This window comes from Crinia signifera, chromosome 7 (genome assembly GCF_055691185.1).
Source record: "Crinia signifera chromosome 7, ASM5569118v1, whole genome shotgun sequence".
Lineage (NCBI taxonomy): Eukaryota > Metazoa > Chordata > Amphibia > Anura > Myobatrachidae > Crinia > Crinia signifera.
In genome coordinates this window covers 158,368,354-158,386,655 of record NC_139223.1, presented here as the reverse complement: position 1 = coordinate 158,386,655, position 18,302 = coordinate 158,368,354, and the positions used below count along the sequence as shown (strand labels likewise).

Sequence of the window (18,302 nt, the reverse complement as noted above, 5' to 3'; positions counted from 1 at the left end):
TTTAGTACATTTCCCCCTCAGTGTCTGACCCAAGCTTATAACCTACACAAATTCTTTATTTTTCCTTCTAAGATTGCAGTTTTTTATTTTATTTTATGTTTGTCGGACGGAGGCTACATATACTCATATCTATATATAAAATAATTTTATCTTTGTGTCAAGCGTCATAATCAGACCACCTTTGTCAAACCATCCTTAGGATTAAGAATAATTGAACCGTTATTACTGTTACATGTGTGATTTTGGTTGACAGGTGGATTCTATACTTATCATACCATTGCGCCGGCTATAGTGACATTGCTCAGGACTCTCACCATCTGGTGACCAGTCTGATCACTTGCAAATTAACCCCTTCCCGACATATGACGTACATTTACGTCATATGTCGGTTGCGGGGGAATCAAGCCAGCTCACGGAGTGAGCTGGCTTGAAAGAGAGCAGGTAATGGCTGTATATTACAGCCAGGTCCCTGCTCTCACGGCCACGAGCGGCGAGTTCGCCGATCGTGGCCGTTTAACCCTTTAAGCACCGCGGGCAAAGCGCCCGCAGTGCTTAAATAGCTGATCGGAGGGGGGGCGCCCCCCTCCGGCGCCGATCGGGGCCCCCCGCAGCGAGATCGGAGGGTGCCGATCGGTTGCCATGGTAGCCAGGGGTCTAATGTAGACCCCTGTGCTGGCCGTGTCTGCATACCTATCATATCCTGCCTGAGGCAGGATGTAATAGGAAGTGCATAAAATCACTACGTTCAGCCATAGAGCTCTATGGCTGAACCTAGTACAGGCGATCGCGCCCCCTAGTGGTCAAGTACACTAGGGGGCCTTGTAGTAAAAGTAAAAAAAAAAAAAAAATAAAGTTTAAAAATAAAAAAAAAATAAAAAAATATTAAAAGTTCAAATCACCCCCCTTTCCCCATTTCCCAAATAAAAATAAATAAAAAATAAAAAAAATAAACATATTTGGTATCGCCGCGTTCCTAAAAGTCCGATCTATTAAAATATAACATTAGTTATCCCGCACGGTTAAAGGCGTAAACGGAAAATAATCCCCAACGCCAAAACTACGTTTTTTGGTCGCATCGCCTACCCAAAAAAAATAGCTAAAAGAGATCAGAAAGTCGCCCATATCCCATAATGGTATTAATTAAAAAGTACACTTCAGCCCGCAAAAAATGAGCCCTCACCCAGGTCCGTAGGTGGAAAAATAAAAAAGTTATAAGCCGCAGAACATGGCGACGCAACGCAAATTCGAAAAACCGTAACATTTTCTATTTTTTTTTTTGTGGTAAAATGTAACGAAAACTATATAAGTTTGGTATCACCGGAATCGTAACGACCCATAGAATAAAGATAACCCATCATTTTAAACAAACTATGAACTCCAAAAAAAACGTAACCAGCGCAAAATTGTGGAATTGCGTTTTTTTTTCTTTTTACCCCACATTGAATTATTTCCTGATTCCCCAGAATATTATACGGTATAGTAAATGGTACCATTAAAAAGTACAACTTGTCCCGCAAAAAAAAAGCCCTCATGTGTCTATATAGCCGGAAAATTAAAAAAGTTACGCTTATTTGAACGCAAGGAGGAAAAAAAAAAAAAAATTACCATAAAAGGCAATGTCGGGAAGGGGTTAATACAAGTGACTGATTCACCTTTTTCTCTTCTTTTAGCGCATATCCAACAAAAGTTAATTTTTAACCTATTACTAATCATATTTCATCACCAATATTACTTGTCAAGTGTGCCCCAAAAAACCTCACATAACTTCTCTTGTAGTCATCCTTGTGACCCCCATTTTTTTCAGTTTCATTGCTGAACATCCTTTGGGAGCACCACCAACCAGACACTGCGAACAATCTAGTTACTGCAGTAACCATGTTGGTCTTTATATGTACAGTTGAAACTCTTTAAATTATTTATCTTCATCAGCCTGTGCCAATTCCCCCCTCTTCTTTTTATATTATTTATTACCAGTTATTATATAGCGCACACATATTCCACAGAGCTTTACACAGTATAGTTGAACATTCACATCAGTCCCTGCCCCAGTAGAGCTTACAATCTATATTCCCTACCACATGTACACGCACGGCACACATACATACTAGGGTTAATTTTGTTGGCAGCCAGTTGACCTACCAGTATATTCTTGGGTTGTGGGAGGAAACCGGGGTACCCGGAGGAAACCCATGCAAGTATGGGGAGAATATCCAAACTCTGCACAGTTAGAGCCATGGTGGGCATCCAACCCATGACCTCAGTGCTGTGAGGCAGTAATGCTAACCATTACACCATCCATACTGCCCCGTATATATAACACATGGTGGGAATAGAACCCATGACCTCAGCACTGTGAGGCAGTAATGCTGACCATTACACCATCCGTACTGAGCCGTATATATAACACATGGTGGGGATAGAACCAATGACCTCAGTGCTGTGAGGCAGTAATGCTAACCATTACACTGTCCGTACTGCCCCGTATATATAACACATGGTGGGGATAGAACCCATGACCTCAGTGCTGTGAGGCAGTAATACTAACCATTACACCGTCCGTACTGCCCGTATATATAACACATGGTGGGGATAGAACCCATGACCTCAGTGCTATGAGGCAGTAATGCTAACCATTACATCATCCGTACTGCCCCGTATATATAATACATGGTGGGGATAGAACCCATGACCTCAGCGCTGTGAGGCAGTAATGCTAACCATTACACCATCCGTACTGCCCCATATATATAACACATGGTGGGAATAGAACCCATGACCTCAGCGCTGTGAGGCAGTAATACTAACCATTACACCGTCCGTACTGCCCCGTATATATAACACAAGGTGGGGATAGAACCCATGACCTCAGCGCTGTGAGGCAGTAATGCTAACCATTACACCATCCGTACTGACCATATATATAACACATGGTGGGGATAGAACCCATGACCTCAGTGCTATGAGGCAGTAATATAACCATTACACCGTCCGTACTGCCCCGTATATATAACACATGGTGGGGATGGAACCCATGACCTCAGTGCTGTGAGGCAGCAATACTAACCATTACACCGTCCGTACTGCCCCGTATATATAACACATGGTGGGGATAGAACCCATGACCTCAGTGCTATGAGGTAGTAATGCTAACCATTACATCATCCGTACTGCCCCGTATATATAACACATGGTGGGGATAGAACCCATGACCTCAGCGCTGGGAGGCAGTAATGTAACCATTACACCATATGTACTGCACTGTATAAATAACACATGGTGGGAATAGAACCCATGAGTTCAGCGCTTTGGGGCAGTAATGCTAACCATTACACCATCTGTACTGCCCCGTATATATAACACATGGTAGGGATAGAACCCATAACCTCAGCGCTGTGAGGCAGTAATGCTAACCATTACACCATCCGTACTGCCCTGTATATATAACACATGGTGGGAATAGAACCATGACCTCAGTGCTGTGAGGCAGTAATACTAACCATTACACCGTCCGTACTGCCCGTATATATAACACATGGTGGGGATAGAACCCATGACCTCAGTGCTATGAGGCAGTAATGCTAACCATTACATCATCCGTACTGCCCCGTATATATAACACATGGTGGGGATAGAACCCATGACCTCAGCGCTGTGAGGCAGTAATGCTAACCATTACACCATCCGTACTGCCCCATATATATATATAACACATGGTGGGAATAGAACCCATGACCTCAGCGCTGTGAGGCAGTAATACTAACCATTACACCGTCTGTACTGCCCCATATAATTAACACATGGTGGGGATAGAACCCATGACCTCAGTGCTGTGAGGCAGTAATAGAACCATTACACCGTCCGTACTGCCCCGTATATATAACACATGGTGGGGATAGAACCCATGACCTCAGTGCTGTGAGGCAGCAATACTAACCATTACACCGTCCGTACTGCCCCGTATATATAACACATGGTGGGGATAGAACCCATGACCTCAGTGTTGTGAGGCAGTAATGCTAACCATTACACCGTCCGTACTGCCCCATATATATATATATATATATATATATATATATATATATATATATATATAACACATGGTGGGGATAGAACCCATGACCTCAGCGCTGTGAGGCAGTAATGTAACCATTACACCATATGTACTGCACTGTATAAATAACACATGGTGGGAATAGAACCCATGACCTCAGCGCTTTTAAGCAGTAATGCTAACCATTACACCATCCGTACTGCCCGTATATATAACACATGGTGGGGATAGAACCCATAACCTCAGTGCTGTGAGGCAGTAATGCTAACCATTACACCATCCGTACTGCCCTGTATATATAACACATGGTGGGAATAGAACCCATGACCTCAGCGCTGTGAGGCAGTAATGTAACCATTACACCATCCGTACTGCCCTGTATATATAACACATGGTGGGACTAGAACCCATGACCTCAGTGCTGTGAGGCAGTAATGTTAACATTTACACCATCCGTACTGCCCCGTATAATTAACACATGGTGGGAATAGAACCCATGACCTCAGTGCTGTGAGGCAGTAATGTAACCATTACACCATCCATACTGCCCCGTATATATAACACATGGTGGGAATAGAACCCATGACCTCAGTGCTGTGAGGCAGTAATGCTAACCATTACACCGTCTGTGCTGCCCCAATGACAGATATATACTAAAGAATACAAATATGGATTTAATAATGGAGAATGGAAGTCGATATGCAAATAACCACAGTAATCAAATGCATAGATGTATAGTACAAATGCATGCAAACTTCAGGAACAATACTGTATCTATCTATATTATATGTAACACCCCAGCGGTCCCTGGTACAGAAAGGGTTTCTCATAATACAGTATATAGAAGGAACTACTGTAACCATGTCAAGCATTAACGACCTTTGCTTGTTCTAGTATGTACGTTTGTAGATATGTCGTTTTTGCATATGTGATCCTTGCGCTGTATGTTTCTGCTCTCACTGTAATTACGGTGCTCATATAATCTCCCCTCTTCTCCCCCAGGCTTGCGAAACCCCAATGCATCAGCTAGGTCGGCTGGTGGAGACCCTGGTGGCAGTATACAGAATGACATATGTAGGGGTAGGAGCCAACCGAAGACTCTTACAGGAGGCAGTGAGAGAGATCAAGTCTTACTTGAAGCGAATCTTCTATCTAGTCAGGTAAGACCACTCACTGTCATCACTGAAGCAGATTTCTGGTTTGTTCCTACTTCCGTTAACATGGTTTCATCTTTTCATGGTCAAGTTCATTTTTCTTTGTCAGGGTTGGAAAAAAAATAGTATTTTTAAAACAAAAACTGTTTTATTGGGGTTTAGTTTTTTTTTTTTTTTGCATTAATAGTTTATTTTAAAAAACAAAACTGGAATCCTGATTATTATACGAATACTGGGAAACATATTAGAAACCTTGATCAACCATGCTTAATGCTTTCTAACATTAACAATCCAAAACTATTAAGCTTTGATGTGATTTATTTTACATCTTTCAATAACACCTGATTACTATTCCTGTTACATTTGAATATACTGTATGTAGACGCAAAGTGCACCCAGAGACCTCTGAATAGGACGGAAGGTTTTACATTTAAAAAAAATGAACTTTGAGCGCTGATTGTTATTTATTCTGCACTGCAGCTGTTTCCAAAAAGGGGAGCTACCAAACCCCTTGTAGACCAAAACAAGCAACACCAAACACACTGAAACAGCGCTGTGCAAAATAATAGATTTATTAAAATATTTAAACATATGGCCAACAACACAGACAAGACAAACACTCATATATAAAATGAGTAAATACTCAATGACTTTCAAAAGTTCCTGTTAGGATAGTTAGTATTACCTAACCTGAATACCTCCTGAGGAAGCCGCCAATGACATAGAAGGCGGAGAAACACGTAGAGGACCGGGGATTGCTGCTGGCCGACACAGGACAGGTATTGGTGAGAGCGCTCTGAAAAGACAGCACTAGCACGGACTGTATCAGTGGTGGATGCTGGACCCCATAACGTATTTATGAGCCCTAACAAAGCCTTGTTACCACTAATATGTGCACATAGAGTGGGGGACTTACAAATAACATACTAACCGGTTAAAAACTATGTCTCATCAAGGAAAGGGGTGCCGGACGGCTCCCCGATTGCTCCCTCGTGGGGTTCCACGACTCCCATAGAGGGAGAATAAAATAGGTGGCAAGCGCAGCTCACCACCGTGCCGCAGCATGGCGAGCGCAGCGAGCCCGCAAGGGGCTTCATTGCGCTCCCCCCGCTGTGCAGTCGGGATTCCGACGTCTGAGTAATGACTGTCGGAATCCCGACTGTTGGTGTGTCATACCACACCCAAGGAAAGCATGTATACTAACTATCCTAACAGGAGCTATTGAAATTCATTGAGTATTTACTCATTTTATATGTGTGTTTGTCTTGTCTGTGTTGTTGGCCATATGTTTCAATATTTTTAATAAATCTATTATTTAGCACAGCGCTGTTTCAGTGTGTTTTGTGTTGCTTGGTTAACCCATGGGGTGTGTGTGTGTTGGAGTCATTTACCATTTAAGATTGAGAATGTTAGATTTGGTTTTTGCTTGTCCTATAGTATTGTTAAGGAAGGACTTTGTTGACACACACTGGAGCAACGAATGGCCTACAGTATATGCTGTTTTTGCCTACATCGCTCTGTGTATACTCCCAAGTAAAGTCATCAGGTTTGATGCACTGGCGATATCACTAGCGTCCTGTAGTATGCTAATGAAGATCGGAAGTGTCGTTCTGTTCTTCATCAGCATTACACACAATCTGGGCATTCATTCCAATGCCGCTCAGGTTTGTACCCCACTTAAGTTGATTCTAGGCAGATTTAGTACCTTTCTGATTTGTGTCACCCTAGCACATTCCCTATATCTCTGGTGTGTGTATCTACTGCATTGATTCAGCTCACTCAAATGAAGACCACAAGGAACAAGAATGTGGAGTAATACCTGGGGAACGTCCCAGCACCGTGCCTGTAGTCACCACATAAGTAACAATTTAAACATCAGCCGTCCCTGTTCTTCGCTGACCACGTTTTACATTTGGATAAAATAATCCGGTACTTGTGTAGTTTGTACGGCGGCAGCCTAAGCTACGTTATCAGCGCGGCTTCGCGGCAGCCCTGCGTAGTCAGCGTAGTGTCCCCGTGAGGCAGCTACTCACCGTACTGTTGCCGGGAACTGCATTTCTGTTCCCGGCAAGCCTAGTGAGCGCCTCTCACACAGCTCCGGCGCCCGCATGATCCCCTCTCCGGCGGAGAGGGGATCATGCGGGCGCCGGCGGAGAGGCGCTCCATCTGTCAGACGCAGAAGCATCTGATACGCTTCTGCGTCTGAGTAACTATTGCGGCAGGGTACAGCAACCCTACCGACAGGGTTAGGGGTTCGGTAGCGCGTGCGTCTCCTGCACAATAAAGGAGGCATTTGCCAGTGCTCCATGTTACATACTGGCAAATGCCTCCATTTGAAACCAACACTATCCACGCCAGCCCGAAGCGTGGTGAGCGAGGGGACGCGTTACGCATCCTCCCGACCTTTTCAGACCCCCACTATCCACATCGGCGTGGAGTTGATCTTTTAATAATTGTGGGGAAAAAAGGGGGATGGGGAAGTAGGCCTGGGGCACAGGATTAATTTGTCGTGGATGGTGAAGGCATGCTCCATACAACACAATAAATGAATAATTCGGTGTATGGTTGAAGAGGTGCTCCCTGGGAGTAAGGTAAGTCGATTCAAACAAAAATATCCAAGATAGGATATGAAGAAATCTCCCGGGTGGGGCACAGCCTTCTAGTACAGTATTATAACTCTGTTAAAACTGTATTTTATTATTAGTAAAATAGGTCTATTTAGGCAGACCTAAGTGACATAGGACAGAGAGAAAACAACATTAAACACACATTGTGTTCCCACTTGTAACAGAATTAATGTGGGAGATATTTACTGGTGAGAAAGCTGTGAAATATAAGCTTTCCCTGTTGTCTGGAAGTCTAAGTTTATGGAGAGATATGACTTAATTAAACCTTTTCGGGTCAGTGGAGACTATATATTCTTACCCGAAAAGGTTTAATTAACCCCGCTTCAGGCACGGTGGCTCGTTGCGCTCGCCACACTTTATAGAATCAACTCCAGCCGACGTGGATAGTGGGGGTATGAAAAGGTCGGGAGGACGCGTATCTCGTCCGCTTTTTCATGTAATATGATGCCAGCAGAAAAACTGAAAATAAGATCAGAGGGTAGCACTGAACAGGAGACCAGGGTTACAGTAGGAACAGCAAGAAGGGGTAAGTACCTAGTAGGTACAAGACAGGCCTGCAGGGCTAACATTAAGGAGGTAGGCTGAAATAGCAGCGGTCCCTGGTACAGAAGCTGTAAGCACACAGAAGCAGAGCACCCAATGTGTTTGTTCAGAAGTGGCACCCAGGCTGGACACTGACAGGAGAGAAACACACATCAACCGGAAACCAGCAGAATCACCCCCGAGTGTCAGAAGCCAACGAGAGGAGTAAATGGATTCCTCCGATGGCCGTAGGATAGTCTATAAAGATGTACATGCTAGAGAGCAGGGAGACTCCAGTCTTACTCCATGCCTGTCCAGATCACACCACACAAGTTCCCTTCATTGGCCATAAGTATGAAGGAAAGCCTCCTTAGAGAAGAAGCGCTGTCTCTGTGCATTCTATCCCGTGCCTTTTATTAATACTTAAATAGCAGAATATAGAACAATGCATTACCCCTCCCCAGCTATGTATATAAACGTAAGAATCTTACAGGGTGGTTATTGCAGAAGGGAAGCAGCATGCATTGTACAGTACAGGACACTAACTGTCATTAATAGACTGTGCAATAACAAACTGCCTGCTGTCCGCCAGGTTTCTGTTCCCGGATCTCCCTGAAGAGGGCAGCACACTGCAGCCAGCGGACACTCTCCAGGCATCTCCTGAGAAGCCTCACCTCTACAATGAGAGAACAGACTCTGGCTCCCAGTCTCCAGAACCTGGGTAAGGACAGAAATGACTGGAATATATTTACTGTATATATACTTGAGTATAAGTCGAACCGAATATAAGCAGAGGCACCTAATTTTACCCCAAAAACCTGGGGAACATCATTGACTCTGGTATAAGCCTATGGAAGGAAGTGGTAGCCCCTGGAAAGGTGGAAATTTCAGGCTACAGCTATCTGGGGGGACCCAAGGGGCCGCAGCACCCAGGAACTGCACAGTGAGGGACCATGTGGAGGAAGAAGGCACCCAACTACCCACTGAGGGTACCAGGGATAGGGGTCCAGCACCAGGGACAGAGGACCAGCACCCACTGCCCATCACCAGGGTCAGAGGACCATTACCCACTGAGGGTCCAGTATTAGGGACAGAGGAGAGGGACACCTTACACCCTGAGGGACTAGAGGGGGTAACCAGCACCAGATAAACAGCACCTAGAAGTAGAGGGGGTGGTACACAATGAGGGAACATCACCACGGTAGACCCCTGGGGCATAGGGCAGGGAGCAGAGCCCAGCTGGGGACAGTAGGTGACATAGGAATCAGCAGCACTACGGGAACAGACTCCAACAGCACCCACCTGGCACAGGAGACACCCACCAGCGGCCATGTCGGTGACGGTGTGAAGCGCAGGCAGTCAGGGCCCCAATGAGAAGATGCTCTGGCATCTTTGTCTCCCCGACCGGCATGCTCCCACAGACAGTCGCTGCTGGTCTTGGCTGTGTGCGGCCTGTTCTCCATAGAGAGCCTGCTGTGTTACGTGTCCCTGTCCCGCACCTCCGGCAGTGGCAGCTCCATCCTCCCTTCTCCCCATGTCCCTACAATGTGACCCTCACTCGAGTATATACGGTTTCTAGTATCGGGACATAAATTCAGCCGTCATGCTGTACTGGAGGCTCATTCACTGTTCACTTACATTCTGTCATAGATTATTCTATAGTAGCGATGTCTGAGTGCAGGACGATAACGGTCATTTGATGCCCTGCAGGTACGTGGTTACTAGCTGTGGCCTCCTCCTGCCTGTGCTGCTCCCTCGCCTCTATCCTCCCCTGTTTATGCTGTACGCCCTGGAACATGAGAAGGAAGAGGACGCCTACTGGGATTGTGTCCTGCGACTGAACAAGCAGCCAGACACAGCACTTCTCGCTTTCCTAGGTGTGCAAGAGTAAGTAAGACATTGCCCCCCCACCCCACTCTAACATCACTTTCCTAAGTGTGCAAGAGTAAGTAAGACATTGCCCCCCCCCTCCCCACCCCACTCTAACATCGCTTTCCTAGGTGTGCAAGAGTAAGTAAGACATCGCCCCCCCCCCCCCACTCTAATCACTTTCCTAGGTGTGCAAGATTAAATTAGTCATTGCCCCCCCCCCTCTCTAACATCGCTTTCCTAGGTGTGCAAGAGTAAGTTAGACATTGCCCCCCCCACACTCTAACATCGCTTTCCTAGGTGTGCAAGAGTAAGTAAGACATTGCCCCCCCCCCCCCACACACACACACACACTCTAACATCTCTTTAAATAAATGACATTTTGGAGTTTATCTTGGATTCTATGTATGAAATACTCCATAATACTGTACATACGGACATTACCGGTGGTGCGGGTGCCGGCAGTCAGAATATTGATGCAGGTATCCCGTAGGAGGGAAACAAGAAAGTGGTCAGGTAATTATTCTTATCCCACCCCCCCAACCCTAACCTTCCACCACCCCCCTCCGCCCTGCAGTGTAACCCATTCCTGCCCCCCCCCCTCCCAACCCTCCCACTAGCCTAAGCTTCCACCACCCCCCTCCGCCCTGCAGTCTAACCCAATCCTGCTCCCCCCCAACCCTCCAACTAGCCTAACCTTCCATCACCCCCTCCGCCCTGCAGTCTAACCCAATCCTGCCCCCCCCAACCCTCCCACTAGCCTAACCTTCCACCTCCACCCTGCAGTCTAACCCAAACCTAACCCTCCCACTAGCCTAACCTTCCACCACCCCCCTCCACCCGGCAGTCTAGCCCCATCCTGCCCAACCCTAACCCTCCCACTAGCCTAACCTTCCACCACCCCCTCCACCCTGCAGTCTAACCCAATCCTGCCCCCCCCAACCCTAACCCTCCCACTAGCCTAACCTTCCACCACCCCCCTCCGCCCTGCAGTCTAAGCCAATCCTGCCCCCCCAACCCTAACCCTCCCACTAGCCTAACCTTCCACCACCCCCTCCACCCTGCAGTCTAACCCAATCCTGCCCAACCCTAACCCTCCCACTAGCCTAACCTTCCACCACCCCCCTCCGCCCTGCAGTCTAAGCCAATCCTGCCCCCCCCCAACCCTAACCCTCCCACTAGCCTAACCTTCCACCACCCCCTCCACCCTGCAGTCTAACCCAATCCTGCCCCCCCAACCCTAACCCTCCCACTAGCCTAACCTTCCACCACCCCCCTCCGCCCTGCAGTCTAACCCAATCCTGCCCCCCCCAACCCTAACCCTCCCACTAGCCTAACCTTCCACCACCCCCTCCGCCCTGCAGTCTAAGCCAATCCTGCCCCCCCCAACCCTAACCCTCCCACTAGCCTAACCTTCCACCACCCCCCTCCACCCTGCAGTCTAACCCAATCCTACCCCCCCCTAACCCTCCCACTAGCCCAACCTTCCACCACCCCCCTCCGCCCTGCAGTCTAACCCAATCCTGCCCCCCCCTAACCCTCCCACTAGCCTAACCTTCCACCACCCCCCTCCGCCCTGCAGTCTAACCCAATCCTGCCCCCTCCTAACCCTCCCACTAGCCTAACCTTCCACCACCCCCTCCACCCTGCAGTCTAACCCAATCCTGCCCCGGCCCTAACCCTCCCACTAGCCTAACCTTCCACCACCCCCCTCCGCCCTGCAGTCTAACCCAATCCTGCCACCCTAACCCTCCCACTAGCCTAACCTACAGTACCACCACCACCTTGCCCTGCAGTCTAACCCAATCCTGCCCCCCCCCCCCCCCCCAACCCTAACCCTCACACCAGCCTAACCTTCCACCCCCACTCCTCCATCTAAACGAACCGGCCTTAGTCTAATGTCAGCATGCAATCATCAATGTTGATCTCATGCTGTGGACACTGATTGTGGATATGCTGACTGTATGCCGGTGAGTCCTGGCAGATTAGTGCTGTATTATAGTTATTGCATTTCTGTTTCCTTTCAGGAAGTTCTGGCCGACCAGCATTAATTTCCTGGGTGAGAATAAGAAGGTAAGACTTTGCATGCATGGGGTGTGATCTGGACAAAGCACTGTGCGATGCCAGCTCTCCCAGCGCCAAAATAGGGCAGTTTGGTAAATAATTTAGAAAAAAATACTTAAATAATCAGATTTATTAATAAATTATCGATATCGAAGAATGGTCTTTCATTAACAGCGCTTCTGTATGGGCTCACAAAAGGCAACATTAAATCTACTAATCGCCCACGCCATGTCCCAGGGCAATTTGGGAGACTCGTGTAGGAAGCACATACAGTAGCGGGTGTCTCCATGCTGTGTGCGACGTGTAGGAAGCACATACAGTAGTGGGTGGCTCCATGCTGTGTGTGCTCTGGGAGACGTGTAGGAAGCACATACAGTAGTGGGTGGCTCCATGCTGTGTGCGACGTGTAGGAAGCACATACAGTAGCGGGTGGCTCCATGCTGTGTGTGCTCTGGGAGACGTGTAGGAAGCACATACAGTAGTGGGTGGCTCCATGCTGTGTGCGCTCTGGGAGACGTGTAGGAAGCACATACAGTAGCGGGTCTCTCCATGCTGTGTGCGCTCTGGGAGACGTGTAGGAAGCACATACAGTAGCGGGTGTCTCCATGCTGTGTGCGAAGTGTAGGAAGCACATACAGTAGCGGGTTGCTCCATGCTGTGTGCGCTCTGGGAGACGTGTAGGAAGCACATACAGTAGCGGGTGTCTCCATGCTGTGTGCGAAGTGTAGGAAGCACATACAGTAGCGGGTTGCTCCATGCTGTGTGCGCTCTGGGAGACGTGTAGGAAACACATACAGTAGCGGGTGTCTCCATGCTGTGTGTGACGTGTAGGAAGCACATACAGTAGCGCGTGGCTCCATGCTGTGTGTGCTCTGGGAGACGTGTAGGAAGCACATACAGTAGTGGGTGGCTCCATGCTGTGTGCGACGTGTAGGAAGCACATACAGTAGCGGGTGGCTCCATGCTGTGTGTGCTCTGGGAGACGTGTAGGAAGCACATACAGTAGTGGGTGGCTCCATGCTGTGTGCGCTCTGGGAGACGTGTAGGAAGCACATACAGTAGCGGGTCTCTCCATGCTGTGTGCACTCTGGGAGACGTGTAGGAAGCACATACAGTAGCGGGTGTCTCCATGCTGTGTGCGAAGTGTAGGAAGCACATACAGTAGCGGGTGGCTCCATGCTGTGTGCGCTCTGGGAGACGTGTAGGAAGCACATACAGTAGCGGGTGTCTCCATGCTGTGTGCGAAGTGTAGGAAGCACATACAGTAGCGGGTGTCTCCATGCTGTGTGCGACGTGTAGGAAGCACATACAGTAGCGGGTGGCTCCATGCTGTGTGCGCTCTGGGAGACGTGTAGGAAGCACATACAGTAGCGGGTGTCTCCATGCTGTGTGCGAAGTGTAGGAAGCACATACAGTAGTGGGTGGCTCCATGCTGTGTGCTCTAGGAGACGTGTAAGAAGCACATACAGTAGCGCGTGGCTCCATGCTGTGTGCGACGTGTAGGAAGCACATACAGTAGTGAGTGGCTCCATGCTGCGTGCGCTCTGGGAGACGTGTAGGAAGCACATACAGTAGCGGGTGTCTCCATGCTGTGTGCGACGTGTAGGAAGCACATACAGTAGCGGGTGTCTCCATGCTGTGTGCACTCTGGGAGACGTGTAGGAAGCACATACAGTAGTGGGTGGCTCCATGCTGTGTGCTCTAGGAGACGTGTAAGAAGCACATACAGTAGCGCGTGGCTCCATGCTGTGTGCGACGTGTAGGAAGCACATACAGTAGTAAGTGGCTCCATGCTGCGTGCGCTCTGGGAGACGTGTAGGAAGCACATACAGTAGCGGGTGTCTCCATGCTGTGTGCGACGTGTAGGAAGCACATACAGTAGCGGGTGTCTCCATGCTGTGTGCAACGTGTAGGAAGCACATACAGTAGCGGGTGTCTCCATGCTGTGTGCACTCTGGGAGACGTGTAGGAAGCACATACAGTAGCGGGTGTCTCCATGCTGTGTGTGTGCTCTGGGAGACGTGTAGGAAGCACATACAGTAGCGGGTGTCTCCATGCTGTGTGCGCTCTGGGAGACGTGTAGGAAGCACATACAGTAGCGCGTGGCTCCATGCTGTGTGTGCTCTGGGAGACGTGTAGGAAGCACATACAGTAGCGCTTGGCTCCATGCTGTGTGCTCTGGGAGACGTGTAGGAAGCACATACAGTAGCAGGTGGCTCCATGCTGTGTGCTCTGGGAGACGTGTAGGAACCACATAAAGTAGTGGTTGTCTCCATGCTGTGTGCGCTCTGGGAGACGTGTAGGAAGCACATACAGTAGCGCGTGGCTCCATGCTGTGTGCTCTGGGAGACGTGTAGGAAGCACATACAGTAGCGGGTGTCTCCATGCTGTGTGTGCTCTGGGAGACGTGTAGGAAGCACATACAGTAGCGCGTGGCTCCATGCTGTGTGCGCTCTGGGAGACGTGTAGGAAGCACATACAGTAGCGCGTGGCTCAATGCTGTGTGCGATGTGTAGGAAGCACATACAGTAGTGGGTGGCTCCATGCTGCGTGCGCTCTGGGAGACGTGTAGGAAGCACATACAGTAGCGGGTGTCTCCATGCTGTGTGCGACTTGAAGGAAGCACATACAGTAGTGGGTGTCTCCATGCTGTGTGCAACGTGTAGGAAGCACATACAGTAGCGGGTGTCTCCATGCTGTGTGCGCTCTGGGAGACGTGTAGGAAGCACATACAGTAGCGGGTGTCTCCATGCTGTGTGCGCTCTGGGAGACGTGTAGGAAGCACATACAGTAGCGCGTGGCTCCATGCTGTGTGTGTTTTGGGAGACGTGTAGGAAGCACATACAGTAGCGCGTGGCTCCATGCTGTGTGCTCAGGGAGACGTGTAGGAAGCACATACAGTAGCGGGTGTCTCCATGCTGTGTGCTCTGGGAGACGTGTAGAAACCACATACAGTAGCGGGTGTCTCCATGCTGTGTGCGCTCTGGGAGACGTGTAGGAAGCACATACAGTAGCGGGTGGCTCCATGCTGTGTGTGCTCTGGGAGACGTGTAGGAAGCACATACAGTAGCGCGTGGCTCCATGCTGTGTGTGCTCTGGGAAACGTGTAGGAAGCACATACAGTAGCGTGTGGCTCCATGCTGTGTGCGCTCTGGGAGACGTGTAGGAAGCACATACAGTAGCGGGTGGCTCCATGCTGTGTGCGACGTGTAGGAAGCACATACAGTAGCGGGTGTCTCCATGCTTTGTGCGACGTGTAGGAAGCACATACAGTAGCGGGTGTCTCCATGCTGTGTGCGAAGTGTAGGAAGCACATACAGTAGCGGGTGTCTCCATGCTGTGTGCAGAGCGGGAGACGTGTAGGAAGCACATACAGTAGCGGGTGGCTCCATGCTGTGTGCGAGGTGTAGGAAGCACATACAGTAGCGGGTGTCTCCATGCTTTGTGCGACGTGTAGGAAGCACATACAGTAGCGGGTGTCTCCATGCTGTGTGCGAAGTGTAGGAAGCACTTACAGTAGCGGGTGTCTCCATGCTGTGTGCGCTCTGGGAGACGTGTAGGAAGCACATACAGTAGCGGGTGTCTCCATGCTGTGTGCACTCTGGGAGACGTGTAGGAAGCACATACAGTAGCGCGTGGCTCCATGCTGTGTGTGCTCTGGGAGACGTGTAGGAAGCACATACAGTAGCGCGTGGCTCCATGCTGTGTGCTCTGGGAGACGTGTAGGAAGCACATACAGTAGCAGGTGGCTCCATGCTGTGTGCTCTGGGAGACGTGTAGGAACCACATACAGTAGCGGGTGTCTCCATGCTGTGTGCGCTCTGGGAGACGTGTAGGAAGCACATACAGTAGCGCGTGGCTCCATGCTGTGTGCGCTCTGGGAGACGTGTAGGAAGCACATACAGTAGCGCGTGGCTCCATGCTGTGTGCGATGTGTAGGAAGCACATACAGTAGTGGGTGGCTCCATGCTGCGTGCGCTCTGGGAGACGTGTAGGAAGCACATACAATAGCGGGTGTCTCCATGCTGTGTGCGACGTGTAGGAAGCATATACAGTAGCGGGTGTCTCCATGCTGTGTGCAACGTGTAGGAAGCACATACAGTAGCGGGTGTCTCCATGCTCTGGGAGACGTGTAGGAACCACATACAGTAGCGGGTGTCTCCATGCTGTGTGCGCTCTGGGAGACGTGTAGGAAGCACATACAGTAGCGGGTGGCTCCATGCTGTGTGTGCTCTGGGAGACGTGTAGCAAGCACATACAGTAGCGCGTGGCTCCATGCTGTGTGTGCTCTGGGAGACGTGTAGGAAGCACATACAGTAGCGCGTGGCTCCATGCTGTGTGCGCTCTGGGAGACGTGTAGGAAGCACATACAGTAGCGGGTGGCTCCAATCTGTGTGCGACGTGTAGGAAGCACATACAGTAGCGGGTGTCTCCATGCTGTGTGCGAAGTGTAGGAAGCACATACAGTAGCGGGTGTCTCCATGCTGTGTGCAGAGCGGGAGACGTGTAGGAAGCACATACAGTAGCGGGTGGCTCCATGCTGTGTGCGAGGTGTAGGAAGCACATACAGTAGCGGGTGTCTCCATGCTTTGTGCGACGTGTAGGAAGCACATACAGTAGCGGGTGTCTCCATGCTGTGTGCAAAGTGTAGGAAGCACATACAGTAGTGGGTGGCTCCATGCTGTGTGCGCTCTGGGAGACGTGTAGAAAGCACATACAGTAGCGGGTGGCTCCATGCTGTGTGCGCTCTGGGAGACGTGTAGGAAGCACATACAGTAGCGGGTGTCTCCATGCTTTGTGCGACGTGTAGGAAGCACATACAGTAGCGGGTGTCTCCATGCTGTGTGCGAAGTGTAGGAAGCACATACAGTAGCGGGTGTCTCCATGCTGTGTGCAGAGCGGGAGACGTGTAGGAAGCACATACAGTAGCGGGTGGCTCCATGCTGTGTGCGAGGTGTAGGAAGCACATACAGTAACGGGTGTCTCCATGCTTTGTGCGACGTGTAGGAAGCACATACAGTAGCGGGTGGCTCCATGCTGTGTGCGAAGTGTAGGAAGCACATACAGTAGCGGGTGTCTCCATGCTGTGTGCGCTCTGGGAGACGTGTAGAAAGCACATACTGTAGCGGGTGGCTCCATGCTTTGTGCGACGTGTAGGAAGCACATACAGTAGTGGGTGTCTCCATGCTGTGTGCGCTCTGGGAGACGTGTAGGAAGCACATACAGTAGCGGGTGGCTCCATGCTGTGTGCGAAGTGTAGGAAACACATACAGTAGCGGGTGTCTCCATGCTGTGTGCGCTCTGGGAGACGTGTAGGAAGCACATACAGTAGCGGGTGGCTCCATGCTGTGTGCTCTGGGAGACGTGTAGGAACCACATACAGTAGCGGGTGTCTCCATGCTGTGTGCGCTCTGGGAGACGTGTAGGAAGCACATACAGTAGCGGGTGTCTCCATGCTGTGTGCGACGTGTAGGAAGCACATACAGTAGCGGGTGTCTCCATGCTGTGTGCACTCTGGGAGACGTGTAGAAAGCACATACAGTAGCGGGTGGCTCCATGCTTTGTGCGACGTGTAGGAAGCACATACAGTAGCGGGTGTCTCCATGCTGTGTGCGAAGTGTAGGAAGCACATACAGTAGCGGGTGTCTCCATGCTGTGTGCGCTCTGGGAGACGTGTAGGAAGCATATACAGTAGCGGGTGGCTCCATGCTGTGTGCTCTGGGAGACGTGTAGGAACCACATACAGTAGCGGGTGTCTCCATGCTGTGTGCGCTCTGGGAGACGTGTAGGAAGCACATACAGTAGCGGGTGTCTCCATGCTGTGTGCGCTCTGGGAGACGTGTAGGAAGCACATACAGTAGCGCGTGGCTCCATGCTGTGTGCGACGTGTAGGAAGCACATACAGTAGTGGGTGGCTCCATGCTGCGTGCGCTCTGGGAGACGTGTAGGAAGCACATACAGTAGCGGGTGGCTCCATGCTGTGTGCTCTGGGAGACGTGTAGGAACCACATACAG

At 49.8% G+C, this 18,302-nt stretch overlaps 1 protein-coding gene across 2 annotated transcripts in view; it reads left to right on the top strand.

Moving 5' to 3' along the window:
* The window catches only part of ALS2 (alsin Rho guanine nucleotide exchange factor ALS2), a 149,021-nt gene that overhangs the window by 117,406 nt on the left and 13,313 nt on the right, over positions 1 to 18,302 (top strand). The window contains exons 27-30 of one of the 2 annotated variants that reach the window (XM_083154087.1): positions 5,054 to 5,211; positions 8,947 to 9,075; positions 10,065 to 10,241; positions 12,251 to 12,296. In XM_083154087.1, coding sequence (XP_083010213.1) covers positions 5,054 to 5,211; positions 8,947 to 9,075; positions 10,065 to 10,241; positions 12,251 to 12,296 — 510 coding nt within the window. The remainder of the gene's footprint in view (positions 1 to 5,053; positions 5,212 to 8,946; positions 9,076 to 10,064; positions 10,242 to 12,250; positions 12,297 to 18,302) is intronic. The other variant, XM_083154088.1, reaches the window with a different exon arrangement.